This window comes from Erpetoichthys calabaricus, chromosome 3 (genome assembly GCF_900747795.2).
Source record: "Erpetoichthys calabaricus chromosome 3, fErpCal1.3, whole genome shotgun sequence".
Taxonomy (NCBI): Eukaryota; Metazoa; Chordata; class Cladistia; order Polypteriformes; family Polypteridae; genus Erpetoichthys; species Erpetoichthys calabaricus.
This window is the reverse complement of record NC_041396.2, coordinates 233,785,271-233,801,735: the sequence shown is the minus strand read 5'-3', so window position 1 is coordinate 233,801,735 and position 16,465 is coordinate 233,785,271. Positions and strand designations below refer to the sequence as shown.

The following is a 16,465-nucleotide window of genomic DNA, read 5'->3' as shown; positions in this document are numbered from 1 at the left end:
CAAGACATTTGAATGTTTCAACCCTTTTGATTGTGACACTATTTATAAAAAAGGTTTAGGATGAGGAGGGGTGTCTCCTAAATTCCATGGAGAGGAAAAAAAGGATGTAAAATTATTCAGATGCTGGAAAAGGTACCCAAATAAATACCCCAAGGATGCACTTGATTGTGGAGAATCACAGCACATTGTAGATTTAAAATCACTTTCTAATACCCCAATCGCTTTCTGGTAACTCCTGACAATGAAAGTTAGCAGAGAATATGGCTGATTATAAATGATCATATCCTACCTGGTGGAAAAAAGCAGCTTGCTGTTAGTAGTGATAGGTGTTTGAAAGAAATAAGTGCAAGAGGCACTGCACAAAATAAAAGGTTGATGCCACAGTTGTGATGTGTTTACGTAAGTGAAGACAAAATTAATTGCCATAATTTAAAAAAATTATTTCTGTATCTGTGCTCATTGTCATATTTGAGAAGTAGAAATACAATAATGGAAATGTGTACAATAATACTTTATGCGATCTTGGTAGTGTTGCACTGGGAATACGTAGCACCAAATAATTAGGTCTTATGTGAATTAGCCTACAGAGTGGGATGGAACATTGCTGATGTCAAACTGGCATAAATATCACCTTCTCTGCTATTATAGTAATAAAAATGTGTGGGTTGATGTGACTCGTTTTAAATAAAGTGAATTTTTCAGTAAAAGAATCTCAGAATGGAATCAAGACAACCTCTCTTTGACCTTGGCTACTGCTATCCAGAAAAAAATAGATCCTGCCTTAAATTACTGCGCAAAACAGAAGATTATGTGGCCCTCTACATTTTTGCAGGAGTTATCATTGGGCTTACAATGATAGGAAATCTGTTCGTGGTCATTTCAGTCTCTCATTTCAAACAGCTTCATACAACAACTAACTTTCTTATTGTGTCGCTCGCTATGGCAGATTTCTTAATTGGAATGTTTGTAATGCCTTTAGAATTTCATCTTAAAATAGAGACCTGCTGGTACTTCAGTGAAAATGTCTGCATATTTTATATCATATATGTATATTTTTTAAATTTACTTTCTATAATTCATTTGGTTTTAATATCAGTTGATCGTTATTTAGCTATATGTCACCCTTTCTATTATAATACTAAAATGTCAGGAACTAAAATGTGGGTGGCAATTGCTTTGTGTTGGCTGTTGTGTTTTTTTTATACATTAACTAGAGTACTTTTTACTGGAGGTGTAATTGTAACCAATATTTGTGCTGGATTTTGTAGATTTTATCATACAAATATTTGGTATCTTTTTAATTTAATACTTACATTTATATTACCTTCTACAACAATTATATGTTTATATGGAAAAGTATTTATCATTGCAAGAAGTCATGCAAGGGCTATAAAATCTATGAATGAACACTCCACAGACAGCAAAACGAGAAACATACCAAATTCATCACAAAGGAAGGCTGCGATGACTCTAGGAATAGTGGTGATAGTATTTTTGATTTGCTGGATCCCAGTCTATGTGTTCCCTATAGCAGTAACATCAAGCTCAGTTCTTAACTATATTATAGTAGATGCTTTTTCTTGGATAAGTCAAATTAATTCTTGCATGAATCCATTTATTTATGCGTTGTTTTATCCTTGGTTTCAACAATCTCTAAAACTAATGCTCACATGTAAAATATTTAAACCCGCATCATCAGTTATGAACCTTTTTGTAAAGAAATAAGATTTAAATGGAAAGAACCTGCAAAGGTGAGATTTTTAAAATATTCTTTTAATATGAATATTAGGCTCTAAAAATATACAGCAATAGAATCCTTAGAATGATATTTACTGTTTAATGTTTCTTTTTTGTAGTGTTGTTGTTTCACCTTGCCATATTGCTGGTGTCTGTGGCGCATTTTAATGTGGTTTTGCAAATTACAAAGATTAGCATAAGTTTAAAAGTACTGTTCACTTGTGTGTTGCTTGACATTGTGCATTAAATTTTTGTTTATTTAAAACTAAACCTTTACTTTGTCATACTTTACTGAGTATATAATCTTTATAGATGCCAATATTATTTAATGAGAGTCTATTGCAATTCATGTTAAATTAAATAATCCTATGTGGCAAAACTGGTACCCACACAATGAGTTTACATCTGTTTGAGGGAATGAGGTATCTGGATGCATATTTCACTGAATTTTGGCTTAACTGGAGACGGAGGACAAGATGGTGCTTGATGGCAAGCCCGAACACTGATCTTCTCATTCTTCATGGCTGAAGCCTGAATTGTGGACTCCTAGTGAGAACACATGACAGCAGCGTTTCCTAGAAAGTTACATGTAATATCTGACTCCAGAGGTGACCCCAGTACTGGCTATACATTCAGAGCCAGAGGCAGATTACATTGGAATTGCAGGCTGTTGGAAGAGTTTTCTAATATGAGGAGAGTCAAGGGAAATTTTAGACAGTATTTGTAAAGCAACTCTGTCTTAGACAGTATGCATGAGTATAATAAAGGTCTTATTGCTGTTATTTTTCTGCACTATAGATTGTACTAGGAGACCAATCAAGGTAAAATTTGAGTGTTTACACATAGACTCAGTCTTTAACATCATAGGTGACATCAATAGTAAAACACGATATTTACTGTAGTTGTCTGGCTCCTAGAATCTGAGTTAGAATTAAATGTTTGCTTATGTGTAAAACAGCACCATATCTAACAGCTATGCAATAGGTGACTGAATCAACTGCAGTTCACTGCAAAATATAGTTCTAGTTGATTTTTGCTCCAGTAAAATGTTCTCCTTTAGATTCTTAATTAGGTTAGCAATCAATTTTAAAACCTTTCTTTTAATATATAACATTATTAATGTTTTTGGGTATGTATTTCTAAAATATTATTACCTGTACTTCAAAGTATTCACTACATTCACAGAACTCAGCCCTAAAGTTAAAATTCCACTATATGAACCTACACATTCAGGGTAAAGGGAAAATGAAATGTATCTCAGCAGGATCTGGTAGAAGTCAGGAACTATCCCTGAAATGTGTGCCACATCAGAACAGAACACATTCTCATGTGCGCAGAGCTGGATAACTTAAAAGGTACAGTGTCAATAAATAAAACATCTTTGAAATATGACAGGAAAATCCAAAAACCCAAAGACATCCACACAAATGGAGAACGTTCATACATATAGTGACCATGTGGGATACAAATTGAGTCTCAGGATTCGGTGAAGCGGTAACATTAACCACTGCACCACTATACTACCCTAAGGTTAAATATATTAAAGAGACAGGGAGAGGGAAAGAAGCAAACTGAATGGTTTTTGCTAAACAAGGTTTCTATCTAAAGTAACTAATTTGAGTGTTTTCCTTTTCCAATATACTCATTATGACATTATAACATTTTGTAAAAAACACATAATTCTTTCAATTCTGCAAGTTCCTATTTAGCAAGCCATATGTGATTTCAGGGAGCTGAATTCAATTGCTGTTTGCTCATTCTCTGTGTTTCCATGGCTCTCCAGTTTTCTCCTGTAATCCAAATGTGAAAGTTACATTAGTTAGCATTCCTAAAACTGGCCACATGTGAATGTGTATAGTTTGTAAGGGACTGGCAATGCTTTACCACTGGTGACAAGGAAAGTCAAAGTCAATAAATTGAAATAAAATAGGCAGAACTATAACTTAAATATTTGGTCATTAAATATATTTTATTATGTTTAATTATTTTAGACTTTTTGTTAAAGTAAACACACCTGTACATATGGTAAAGCTCAGAAGACAAAAAGCACTTGACTCTGAATTATTTTTCCTTCTCTTAAGTCAAATGCACATATAAAGAATAGGTACCAAGTTTTATTCAGGAAATAAATATAAAATGATGACATATGAAATAAATCCAGTAGACCTTCTTTTACCAATGAAAATGCAGTAACATCAACAGATTTTAATTTATTTGCACAAGCATACTAAAGGCTTGGGAATACCTTATAAAGCATAACATTATTACAAAATAAACTCTTAAGTGTTTTTGTTATTTATTTTATTTGTTTATAAAGGGTTGCATTTTATTTAAAAGTTTGCAGTGAGTCATATAGTAATCTAGATTCTAAATCTGTCCCTTTCCACTTCATTTTACACAGATACATTATTACAGCAATGGTTCTGAAAGTGTTCTGTGTTATTCTCACCCCAGTCTGATTTCCCTACTACATTTTCCTGGGAAAGATTTACATTTGTTAGCATTATTTATTAATGTCACTGACTATTATTGAAATTGTGGCTCTTCTCCAATCAAGTTGTCTAAAATAATGATCATGACGTTTATATATCTATAATTTACTGAAGTTCCTTGAAAATCCATTCTTACATTTGCATATATCACAGAGTCTGTGAAAACATTGCAAGTGAGCCTTCTTCCAACGCTGTTTTCTTCACTAAAAGCTCACTGCATCCACAATGTGCTACCTTGTGTGTTCTCCTTTCCACACATCAGACTGATGCTGGTGGAGTACTTTGTATTCCAAGTGTGTTAAAACATTGTGGTATAATTTCAGGAAACTTTACATATATTTTTTAATTAACTCAAATTGGAGCACTAATAGTTTTCACATTAGCATATGATCTTTGTTATTACACATTGTTATTACACAAAATCAAAATGGTATAAGTGATTGAAAGTGATATTTTTCCTGTGATTATTTTATAGTTGTCAGGTGTACACTGAGACAGCAATTCAAAATGGAGAAGCAACACAAAATAAGTGTGGATATTTGTGTACTGTAATGGCTCAGAACATGCACCTGCATTTCAATACTGTATAGAAGTACTCAATTTACATATATTGTGGCACCTGGACGGGGCTCATGCCCGGCCGGGACGCCCAGGAAGACAGGAGGAGGGCACATTCCTCCTCCAGACCACAAGGGGGCGTCCGCCCTGGTTGTATTGGGGGCCACGGGTACAGGGCTTGGAAGCCCAACCCTGTAGGGACCCGTGGTCACCGCCAGGGGGCATCCCCCTGCCTAAAGGACCCTGGACCCCAGTACTTCTGCCACACCAGGAAGTTCTGGGGAGAAGAAGAGAGGGAACACCCAGAGTGCTTCCGGGAGGACAGCCGGCATTTCTGCCACACTCGGGCGTGTCCGCGGGATTGCCGGTGCACACCTGGAGCACATTCGGGTACGGATAAAAGGGGCCGCCTCCCTTCATTTGAGGCTGGAGTCGGGTGGAAGCAGGATAAGGTGATAGAAAGAGAGAAGGAGGTGGTCCGAAGAGGCAGAGTGGTTGGCCTGGACTTTGGGGAAGATTGGGGTGTGTGGCACAAGACTTTGTAAATAGTATTGTAAATAAACGTGTGTTGGGTGACATGAGCGTGTCTGTCTGTCTGTGTCCGAGCCATTCTCCACAATATGTATTTTTTTCTTTTCGAAAAGTGACCTCATTCATGGTCATATACCAGGTTGTATTGGTACTTACATTTACAAAAGAAATCCCAGTGTTCATTCTCACATATACATACTTTATTGGGTCTGCCGGGTCCATGAATACACTGAATGAAAGTTGCTTCACTTGCAATTCACTCCATCCATGATGTGTCATCTCGCATGCTCTTCTTGTTCTATATCAAATTGATGCTGGTGTTGCATTTTGTATTTGAAGTGTGTAAAAACATTGCAGTGCAAATTCAGGTTTATATACATATGTTTTTGAGCTAACTGAAATACTCGAGCACCGTCAGACTATGGATAACTTTATAATGAGTTTGTCGTGCTCCTTGCCCATTACCTGCATATTGCATGAAATATGTATGGCTGTATAATCAACTTACACAAACAAATATGCTATTTTAATTCATTTATTAGTTTTTGTGTTCAATTGATTGAAATCTTTTTTTTTGCTTTTCACTAATTAATACTGAAGCAGTTTTCATCAGTGCACTCCTAGAATTTTTTTTGTTTGTTTTAAAGAAAATGCATGCTAACATTTAAAGTGAGAATATCTGCTAACAACATATGATGTGTTCCAAGAAACTATTTATTTTTATGTTAACTCAAGATGTATCGGATAATAAGAGAGCTGCTGCTTTCAATAACAAGCTTGTAGATGGGAGTAAGATGTTGTCAGAGTTGCACAGTTATACCACAGGTTTACATTTAAGGGCATTCACATTTGAACAAAGCAGATCCAACTTCTTGTGTCTACAAATGGAATATGCTGATTGATGTTTGTTCCTGGCTAAAGTCACCAGGGTCAGAATGATTCATTAATAGAGTATTGGCAACATAGTGAATCATTTCTGTTACTGATTTACTTGGACCAATTCAATCAGCATTTTAATGTCTGCATCACACATTTTATACTTAATTGTATCGTGCTCACTTTTTACTATTGCACATTCCATAATTATTCAGTGAAACATCCTGCCTTTTCCCGCGTTTCTAATTGTATCAGATAAAGCCCATCCAGCATCAAATAAATAAGAAATTTAAGTCAATCTTGCATTTCCCAAAATACCACAGTACATGAACTTGTCATGACTAGCCATGAAATGTGAAAGTTCATTTAACTTATTTAAAAAGAATCAAACATTCTTCATTTAAATTTATTTTGTCCATTATGTTCTATGTTGGGCGGCACGGTGGCGCAGTGGGTAGCGCTGCTGCCTCGCAGTTGGGAGACCTGGGGACCCGGGTTCGCTTCCCGGGCCCTCCCTACGTGGAGTTTGCATGTTCTCTCCGTGTCTGCGTGGGTTTCCTCCGGGCGCTCCGGTTTCCTCCCACAGTCCAAAGACATGCTGGTTAGGTGGACTGGCGATTCTAAATTGGCCCTATTGTGTGCTTGGTGTGTGGGTGTGTTTGTGTGTGTCCTGCGGTGGGTTGGCACCCTGCCCGGGATTGGTTCCTGCCTTGTGCCCTGTGTTGGCTGGGATTGGCTCCAGCAGACCCCCGTGACCCTGTGTTCGGATTCAGCGGGTTGGAAAATGGATGGATGGATGGATGTTCTATGTTTGTTAAATATTAAACCTATTGGAGTGTGCTCCATTTGTGAGGCAATAGATTTCCTGTAATCATTTTTTGAATCACTGGGTTTTGTAGTTTCTGTCTTTTTTATTTCTGGCATATGGACTCAGATGATTTTTTTTATACAACTTATTTTATAGTCTTGATATTTTTTGCTCCTGGTTTGTTTTTTAAATTATTTTACTAATAAACTCTTTAGTTATTAAAAGATACATATTTTGTTTTAGCCAGGGGTTCTTTGGATGCCCCACTTTGTCATAAACACCCATTTCATTAATCTTCTGACAGATAGTTTTTATGTTGATTCTACTTTCAGAAGTAGTTTGGAACTCTATTTTGAGAGATGCAAAAGAGGATAGTCAATTTTTAAGCACTGTGTGGCCCACTCTGTGAGTTTGGTCTGTCGCTGAGTTGTTGTTGCCACTAGACACTTCCACTTCACATTAATAACATTTACAGTTGACTGGGAGATATCTAGCTGTTAAATTAGTAGATTTAACATACTGATTTGTGGCAAATGTGGCATTCTATGACAGTACCACTATTAAAGTCAGTAGAAAGTCAGTTAGCTCTTCAGCACAAGCCATTCTACTGCCGTAGTTTGTCAATAAAGATTGTGTGGTAATGTCCTTGATCGAGTGTGGCTGAAATACTTGAACTCAACAATGTAGATGGGTATTCAAATTATACTAATGTACAGTATATTCTCTCTCAAGATTACAAAGCAAATGAATTTATTAGACATTCCAGTTGGCAGGGTTTTTGAAAACGAACGGTAAAGATAAAGAATGAAATAAAACCACAGTTAAAATCAATTACACTCTTCACCTGATTTCAACACTTACTGTATCTATTAAGTCACTAGCTCTATGATATGTGCTTATAATTTTATTAGAATTAAATAGGGTAATGAATAAAGATACTGTATTTAACTGAGCTACATGTCATTAGGTGCACCTCATAATGCGCTATAGATTAGGTAATGACTCCACGATTTTTCAGTCATTCATTAACAACATATTTCAAGATGTTTTGGGTCTATTTGTGTTGGTCCGTGTTACAGACAAATCTATCTGAACAAGTAAAACATATTTTTATGTTTCTAATCTTCTTTAAGTGTTTCTTTGGGAAGGAAAAAATAAACAGTTTCATTTTTTTAATAATTAAATTATTTTCTCATCTTTTTTTTTGGTGCCATGTTTGTTTTTTGTTTTATACTTCTATTATGGAATTGAAGGGTCAGTGATTGTTATAGTTTAGTTGTTGCAGGTTCAACAAATGCAATTACAAGTTTCCATCTTCACAACAGTATATGTCCTGCATGCCAAGAAGACAATTTTACCCACACAAGCAACAATGGCAACTGTTCTGTCCAAATACACAAAACACATATGCAATATAACATAACCCAGAGTATGCAAAATGCACCAGGGACTGGAAACTTCACCCCACAAAACCAGTATGTGTCCTGGACCTACAGGCATACAATGTCCAACTGAAATGAAAGAAATGAAAGTGACTGAGAATTAGAATTAATGACAGATAATTATGATGTTTGTACTTTGCCGGATTCTTTGAAGAGGCTGGTGCCACACTAGACTTGGAACAGGAAGGAGACACTAGTAGACACGTTCAAACATCACAGGAGTCTCTATGATGGGCTGAAGATGAGTGTATCAAAGACACTTCTCCCTGCCACCCTTCCAATGGGAATAACATAGGAATAAAAGAATCACTCTCCTACTGTGCTGCTATAAATGGGGCAAAATAGGGGAAATGTGTTTATTTGCCTACGCCTTGCAGAACGCATAGAATATTACTGGACACAAGGGAAACTGTACTGTTATTTGTTCCTGTCTAATCCTCTATATTAACTCTGGCTGTGAGTCAGTGGTTGTTTGCTTGTTAATAAATAAAAACACACTAAAATAGTTAGCCCAGTACCCAAAATGCACCTGAAAGTAATGCCATGTTTACATTTTCAGGCATTTTCTTTTCGATTTCTGTCTTTCCATAAAGGAAATGTGTTCCCACATTTCTTTCCACATGACCAAGCCCCTTATAGCTGTGCTTTTGTTTGTCTCTGCAGCAGCTGACAATAAGATTTAGTGGGCAACTTTTAATCTGTGTTTTGTGTGACTAGTAGCCAAATGTCGGCTGTGTTTTATTCTCTTTGCCTTTGGATTACTCAAATATGTAGCACTTGCCTTGTGTGTGCGTGTGTGTGTGTGTGTGTGTTGTCTGTGCAACTCATCTGTTTTTTTTTTTTTTTGTACTATTTGTCATTCCAATGTAGGTAATGTGGTTGTCTTGTCTGTACTTCTGAGAGTATTGATTATGTTTTAAATTCCTAGTATACACCCCAGCTAATCACTTATTAAAATTCTGGTTGTTCCCTGTTTAAGATGACTTTACTTATTACATGAGAATTTAGTTTGGCAATAATTTTCTCCAAATGATGTGTTATTCTCTTTCCTCTTGAAATGTGTCATTTTTGGTTTAAATAAATTATTCTTTGCTCAATTTTGTCTTGCCTTTAGTTATGTCCTTCAAATCCTGGATTCAGTGGCCTCTCAACTAGACAAAGAAAGTTTTAATTTTTTTTTAATTATTTGGACATGTGCAGAGGAGAGATGCTGAATATATTGGGAGAAGGATGCTAAGAATAGAGCTGCCAGGCAAGAGAAAAAGAGGAAGGCCTAAGCAAAGATTTATGGATGTGGTAAGAGAGGACATGTAGGTGATGGGTGTAACAGAACAAGTTGATGAGGACAGAAAGATATGGAAAAAGATGGTTCACTGTGGCAACCCCTATTACTTCGTGGCTTCACTCTATCGCAAATTTTATATGTAAGCATATCTAAATATATAATGCAGATTTTTCGCTGCTTCCCGGGTTTCTGCGGACAATGGGTCTTTTTACTTCTGGTACATGCTTCCTCAGTTGGTCTGCCCAGTTGATTTCATACAAGAAACACTATTGGCGGATGACTGAGAAGCTACCTAATCAGAGCACACAGTTAAAGTTCCTGTGTGCTGATTGGCTCAGCGACGGAGTGCTGCATTAACCAGGAAGTCTCATCTCACCCATTCAGAATTAAAGTGCTCCTGCTACTGCTTCAGGGGCCGTGTCCAAGCTCCAACAGAAGATGCAAATGATTGCAGAAAAGGTAAAAGTTTTGGATATGTTGAAGGAAGGGAACAGCTACACCGCTGCAGGACACCATTACAGCATCAATGAGTCCACGATTCTTTTTATTTAAAAAGGAGGAAAAGCATATAAGATCTACGATCGCAGTGTCCTTTGACCAGGGTGCAAAACGAGTTGCAAGTGGACGTGATAAGGCAGTAGCCTGGATGGAATCTGCTTTAGGGATTTGGATTGAAGACTCCCGGAAGGAGAACAACGGCGGTGCTACACAGTCGCCTGAAGAGGATCCTTTAGATGAGCTGTAACGCTCTCCTTTGTTGTGCAGTAAATTGTCGTTATTGGACAAATCGTCGTGTCATTGTTGGTGAGTAACCATAATTAATTATCTACGTACAGTACTTATTACATGTACATAGTTTAGTGTCACTGTACACACATTTTACTGTATAAAATTTTTCTTGCATTGTACGTATTTATTGCTGGTGGCCTGTCTGTCGTAATTGGCTGTAACATATGTGATATCGGAGACGCTCGATGTCTTTAAAATAATATTTAGATTTTACTGTATATAAACTGTGTTTACATACATAATTTCAACAAATCTTACCTAATATCTAAGAGAATACAAAGGGTTTATGCTGTATAATTGTGCGTGAAATGTTTATAATAGTGTGGGAGAGTTTATAAGGGCTTAAAATATATAAAAAGAACCATATGAAATTATGGTTTCTACTTCGCGGATTTTCACCTTTCGCGGGTGGTTCTGGAATGCAACCCCCGCGATGGAGGAGGGATTACTGTATTAAGTATGAGGTTGCCATTACATGAAAGACAGCAACCTGTCCTGGATAGTATAACTTTTTGAACTTATTTTATGTAAATAAAAGTTTGGTTTTCCAAAAGAATAGGTAGGGTTATGGCTAAAACATTTTATTATAAAGGATATTTACAAGTGTTCACAAGGTTTGATATTCAGTCTTGAGAAGATTGCAATTAATATTTTAAGCTTTTGATATATTGCATTATTTCTAATTTAAGTCACGCTTTTTTCATATTTCCAAACTTATGTTTAAGCTGTTTTACTCTAATGTCTTATAGGACAATCTGCGGCTAACCAGATGCCAGAGGAAACATTTTGTAACCGTGTGGAAGAAAAAGTGATTTTGCACTTGGATGTGTCACGTGAAAGTGATTCCACAAAACAAAAGAAAGATGTTCTGTATACCAGTATGTTTACTCACAATGCTTGTGAATATTTTACAGCTATTTTTTTAAAGGAGAGTGTGTATTTAATTTGAGTGTGCATGTCTTAAAGTGAAAGCAATATGATATTTGGTTATCCATGTTCACGATATCCATTATGAACACAAGGCCACGTATTTGTGAGAAGGGATGAGACTGATGGCAAAGATTTGTTTATTTCTGACATGCTTTTCATTGGTGTGCTTGCATGGCAGGAATGACCACATGCCTCACACTAAACAGACAAATCTTTCTGGCTTGCCCAAAAATCTTATTAGACAATCAGATTCCACTCTACCCAAAGGTAAGCTTATAAATATTAGGCTGTATTGTTTACATGAATATATATAGTTCAAGGTAATAGATATATAGCACAATGTGAAACAAGTAGGAATCATTTTTTTTCTTTTAAATTCTGAATTCCATTTGTCCCTACAGTACCACCATGTTTTATCCATACATCCATCCATTTTTCAACCCGCTGAATCCAAACACAGGGTCACGGGGGTCTGCTGGAGCCAATCCCATCCAACAAGAACAAATCCCAGGCAAGGTGCCAACCCACCGCAGGACACACACACACACCAAGCACACACTAGGGCCAATTTAGAATTGCCAGTCCACCTAACCTGCATGTCTTTGGACTGTGGGAGGAAACCGGAGCACCCGGAGGAAACCCATGCATACACGGGGAGAACATGCAAACTCCACACAGGGAGGACCCTGGGAACGAACCTGGGCCTCCTTACTGCGAGGCAGCAGCGCTACCACTGCACCACCATGCCGCCCTGCCATGTTTTAGAAATCGTTTTTTCCATTACATAGTCTGGAAGAGTTGTTGTTTATGTAGGCAGCCAGTATCACAAGCTAGGGGCCAACGATGAAGAGTGTGAAAGACACTCACTCATACTGGGTGTCACACACATGCGATTGGGAGACAGCTAAAGGGTCTGAATGATATGTAATTCCACGCCACAGCAGGAGTGGCAGGGTGCACTGACTTTCTTTCTCAATCCTTTGCAGACCGTCTACGGGAAATCCCCCACGATTCCGGTACCTTTGATGGCGTAAATAGGAATAGGAATTTGCCAGGTTAATACAGTGGAGCATTTTAAAAACTGCTAAAAACACATTATTTTAACATGGCTTTCTCATAACTTCACTTTAATTAAGGTTATATAGTGACCATTTAAAAGACATTTAGAAATCTTTAGCTTCAAATAATTCTGTAAACATAAGGATTGTGGGGAACTGGAGCTTCTTCTCATAGCATTTGGTGTAGAACAAGAACAAATCTTGGAAGAGATGCCAGTGAATCATGAAAATACAGTAAATGTCCCTGAAGATCAGTATACCATGTTAGCGCTTCATGAATGCAGCCTCTTCTAACAAATACATCAGAGAATTTAGTGAACCAACAAAGGAACAACCATAACAACATTTTTTTTCTACAGGGAAGCAGAGAGTACACGTAGCACTTTAAGTACGTATTTTCATCATAAAGCAATCTGGTAAATGTGGTGAAAGCAATGCTGTTGAGGGAGTGAGAAATCAGTGGCAAGGGCCCTATTTGTACAAAGTCAAAACAACAAAGAAAGGAGAATCTCTAAGGATCCAGTGGTAGTAACTAGGGCAGGGGTCGGCAACCCGCGGCTCTGGAGCCACATGCGGCTCTTCAGCCTCCTTGCAGTGGCTCCCTTTGGCCTTGATAAAAAAATAAAAACCATGAAAATGAATAATGGCAATTTCTTAATTTAACTTGTATTTATATATATATATATATATATATATATATATATATATATATATATATATATATATATATATGTTTATTTACTACTACTACTACTGTTATACATTTTAACATCTAATTTAGAGAGTTTCATTCTGCGTGGACAGAAGCATTTGCCTTCACCGCCAACGACGCTGGCTTACCGGTGTGCTTAATATGTGGCGATAAATTATCGAACAACAAAAAATGTAACGTTGAAAGACATTTTCAAAACAAGCTCTCAGCATTCACTGAAAAATACCCAAGTGAAGATAAGCGAAAGAGAGCAATTTCAGAACTGCAACGGAAAGCTGAACAGAGCAAACATACTTTCAAAAAGTGGATCACTTCTACACAGTCAACTACAGCTGCTAGTTTTGTGGCAGCTCAAGAGATCGTAAGGAGGGGTAAGCCGTTCACAGACGGAGAATACATGAAAGAATCGTTCATAAAAAGATCAGAGCATCTATTCTCCGACTTTAAAAACAAACGGGAAATTGTTCAGAAAATGCAAGCTGCATTTAGAGAAAGATTCAGTGAGTTCAGAAAGGAAAAAACAGACTCTCTCCTTCCCAGTCACACCCCTGGACATCGACCCATCCCTGCTGAACACATCCGCATTCACAGGAGTAAGTAAGCCCGATCTAGAAATTGAACTGGACGACATAGCAGATAAAGATTAATGGGTGTCCAAGTTCAAATGCCTGACAGCGGATCTTGAAGAAGTCACCCGTCAGAAGGCTACTCTCGCTAAAGAGCACAAATGGAGTGATATTGAAAACCTCCCCAAACCCGACAAATTTGTTTTCGACACATGGAGTGCCATTCCCGAAACGTATATGAACATGAAAAAATATGCATTTGGAGTCCCGTCCGTCTTTGGCTCAACATACTTAAGTGAGCAAGTTTTCTCAAGCATGAACTTCATAAAGTCCAAATATCGCTCCCGCCTCACACATGAGAGCCTGCAGTCCTGTGTGAAGGTCAAAGTCACATTGTACAGCCCCGACATAGAGATGATCAGCAGCGAACTTCAGAAACAGAAGTCACTTTAAACAGGTGACAACAATAGCATTTAATAGGCTATTATTTTTCAGAAAAACAAAACACATTCATTTCGGACCCGGAGCTGATGTAGGTTTTTTTGTATGTTCAGGTGCTTCAGTTGATTCAGCACACTGAAATGGAATTTGATGTTTACTTTTTTAAAACAGCTAAGCTACAGCTAAATGTTTTATTTATATTAAAGTGGGCTAGTTTTTATTTTAATTTTACACAGGTATAGGAAGGACCCAAATAGGCCTGCATAGTTCAGTTTAATTTATTTCAAAGTAGCCCTACACATGCACACTGCACTTCTGTTTGTTGTATTCCGTGGTTGTAACATGTAAAATCTAAAAAAAGATTAAAACTTTTAAAAGTTTATCAGCTGTGTTATGTTTTGCGGCTCCAGACTATTTTTCTTTGGAGGAAGGGGGGGGGGTCAAAATGGCTCTTTTGATAGTGAAGGTTGCAGACCCCTGGTCTATCTGCTCATACTCTGTTAATATTTTACTCTTTCAAAGTTTAAAACACCATTAGCATGACAAATTTCTTGTCCAGAACTACAAAATCTTTTCATGTTATTATTTTAATAAAAAACTATAAAATGATTTTTTTTTTAATAAAATTAATCTGCTGCACCACATAAAATAAAAAAATTCACTGTGACAGAAATTCATTGCAAGCTCTATAATTAATTAAATATCTCTCTGGAATAGTCTGCACTTCACAAAAACTCTTGGGGTTCTAGTAGATTTTTAACATCTGCTTCTTGAATTCTCTCAAGAGTGGTTTCAGTAATAGTGTGTATTTCTCTGATATTATTAATTAGTATAATTATTTAGAATACTGTCTCACAGAGCTGAAATATTTTGCACAGTACACTAACTTTAGAATCTTGAAAGTACACAACAGACTCCTGTGCTTACAAACTTTCTAATTTGCCTTGTGATTTGCTTCAAACCTACAACATTTGGCTGTCAGAGGCAGTCTCTTAACATCACGAACTAATAGCCAAAATCCTAGAGTTCTTGGTGAGTAATACTTGCTTAAATAGCAGATGCCAAACTTATTTGTTCCACCACGGAGGATCAAAGTGAGACGCACTTGGTAACCAAGGCAACTAATCTTCATTTCTTATTGTTGATCAGCACAAGCACCAAGCAGCCTGCTATCCCATCCCCCTTACTAACAGAGCTGAGTCCATCACAAAATTCTCAGAGCTCAGGTCTCTTTATCTGGCAGTGAGGTGCCTGGAGTTGTATAGGGTAAATAATATATCGTTATTTGGAATACAAACATTCCACGTGTGTTCCGTGTCCAATGATCTGTGTAAATGGAGGATGACAGGAACTGCTGAACACATCGCTAAAACAGTAAATTCAATGTAAATTGAATGATTTTTTTTTTTTTTTTTTTGCTTTGGTTATATTCTTGAATAAAATCGCACATGTTTATTTGACATTTGGACTACAGTCTTCACACATTATACACTTCACATCATTATTAGTATAACATGGAAAACATTTCTGCTTTAGGTATGTGTTCAGCATTTCTTGCCTCGCATTTCCTTTCATCCTACACTTACCCAGATCTTTGTAGTCATGGAACACACATGAAATGCATGAATTCCAAATTATGATATGCTGAATTATTTACCCTATACAACTCCAGGCACCTCACACACAGATAAGGAGCCTTGGCTTAAGCTGGGAGAACTTCTTGTCCTAGTTGAGCTCCATGGGGGGGTGGGGGTGGGTAGGGTGCTTTGGGACATCAGGCATCTTGTTGATTGTGCTGATCAACACATTTACAAAACAAAAGACACTGATGGAGAGGTGCAAAGGAATTTAAGGTGGGCTGGGATAACAAGTTTTTTTTGTAGGCTTCAGGGATTCTAGTGTTACTAGCATCAATGGAAAGGTCAGTCATTTTAAATATGTCATATTGCGGAATTAAACATTCTGGTGAGGTCAGCAGGAGTGACATTGGAGCATCGCACCAGTGGCAGAAGCTGCAAATTTCTTTTCGTTTGCTAAATGAGCAATATATGTTTGCATATACTAAAAGTACTGTCCTAGTAATTCTGAAGCAAATTATGTTCTTGTATATAATTGGCATGATATGGTGTAGTATGGACTGGTATGGTATGATAATGAGATGCTGTAAGGACTGCTTTGAACATTCTTTCAAGACCTGCTTCATTTTACAAAGGTCAGCTGGAGACACTTCGGAGGTATCA

The 16,465-nt window shown here is 37.2% G+C and overlaps 1 protein-coding gene across 1 annotated transcript; it reads left to right on the top strand.

Moving 5' to 3' along the window:
• Positions 1-669: 669 nt before the first annotated feature.
• LOC127526952 (trace amine-associated receptor 13c-like) lies at positions 670-2,001 on the top strand. Its single transcript, XM_051924194.1, has one exon. It carries the CDS (start codon positions 718-720, stop codon positions 1,723-1,725), a length of 1,008 nt encoding a protein of 335 aa, XP_051780154.1. The 5' UTR covers positions 670-717; the 3' UTR covers positions 1,726-2,001.
• The last annotated feature ends 14,464 nt before the right edge of the window (positions 2,002-16,465 follow it).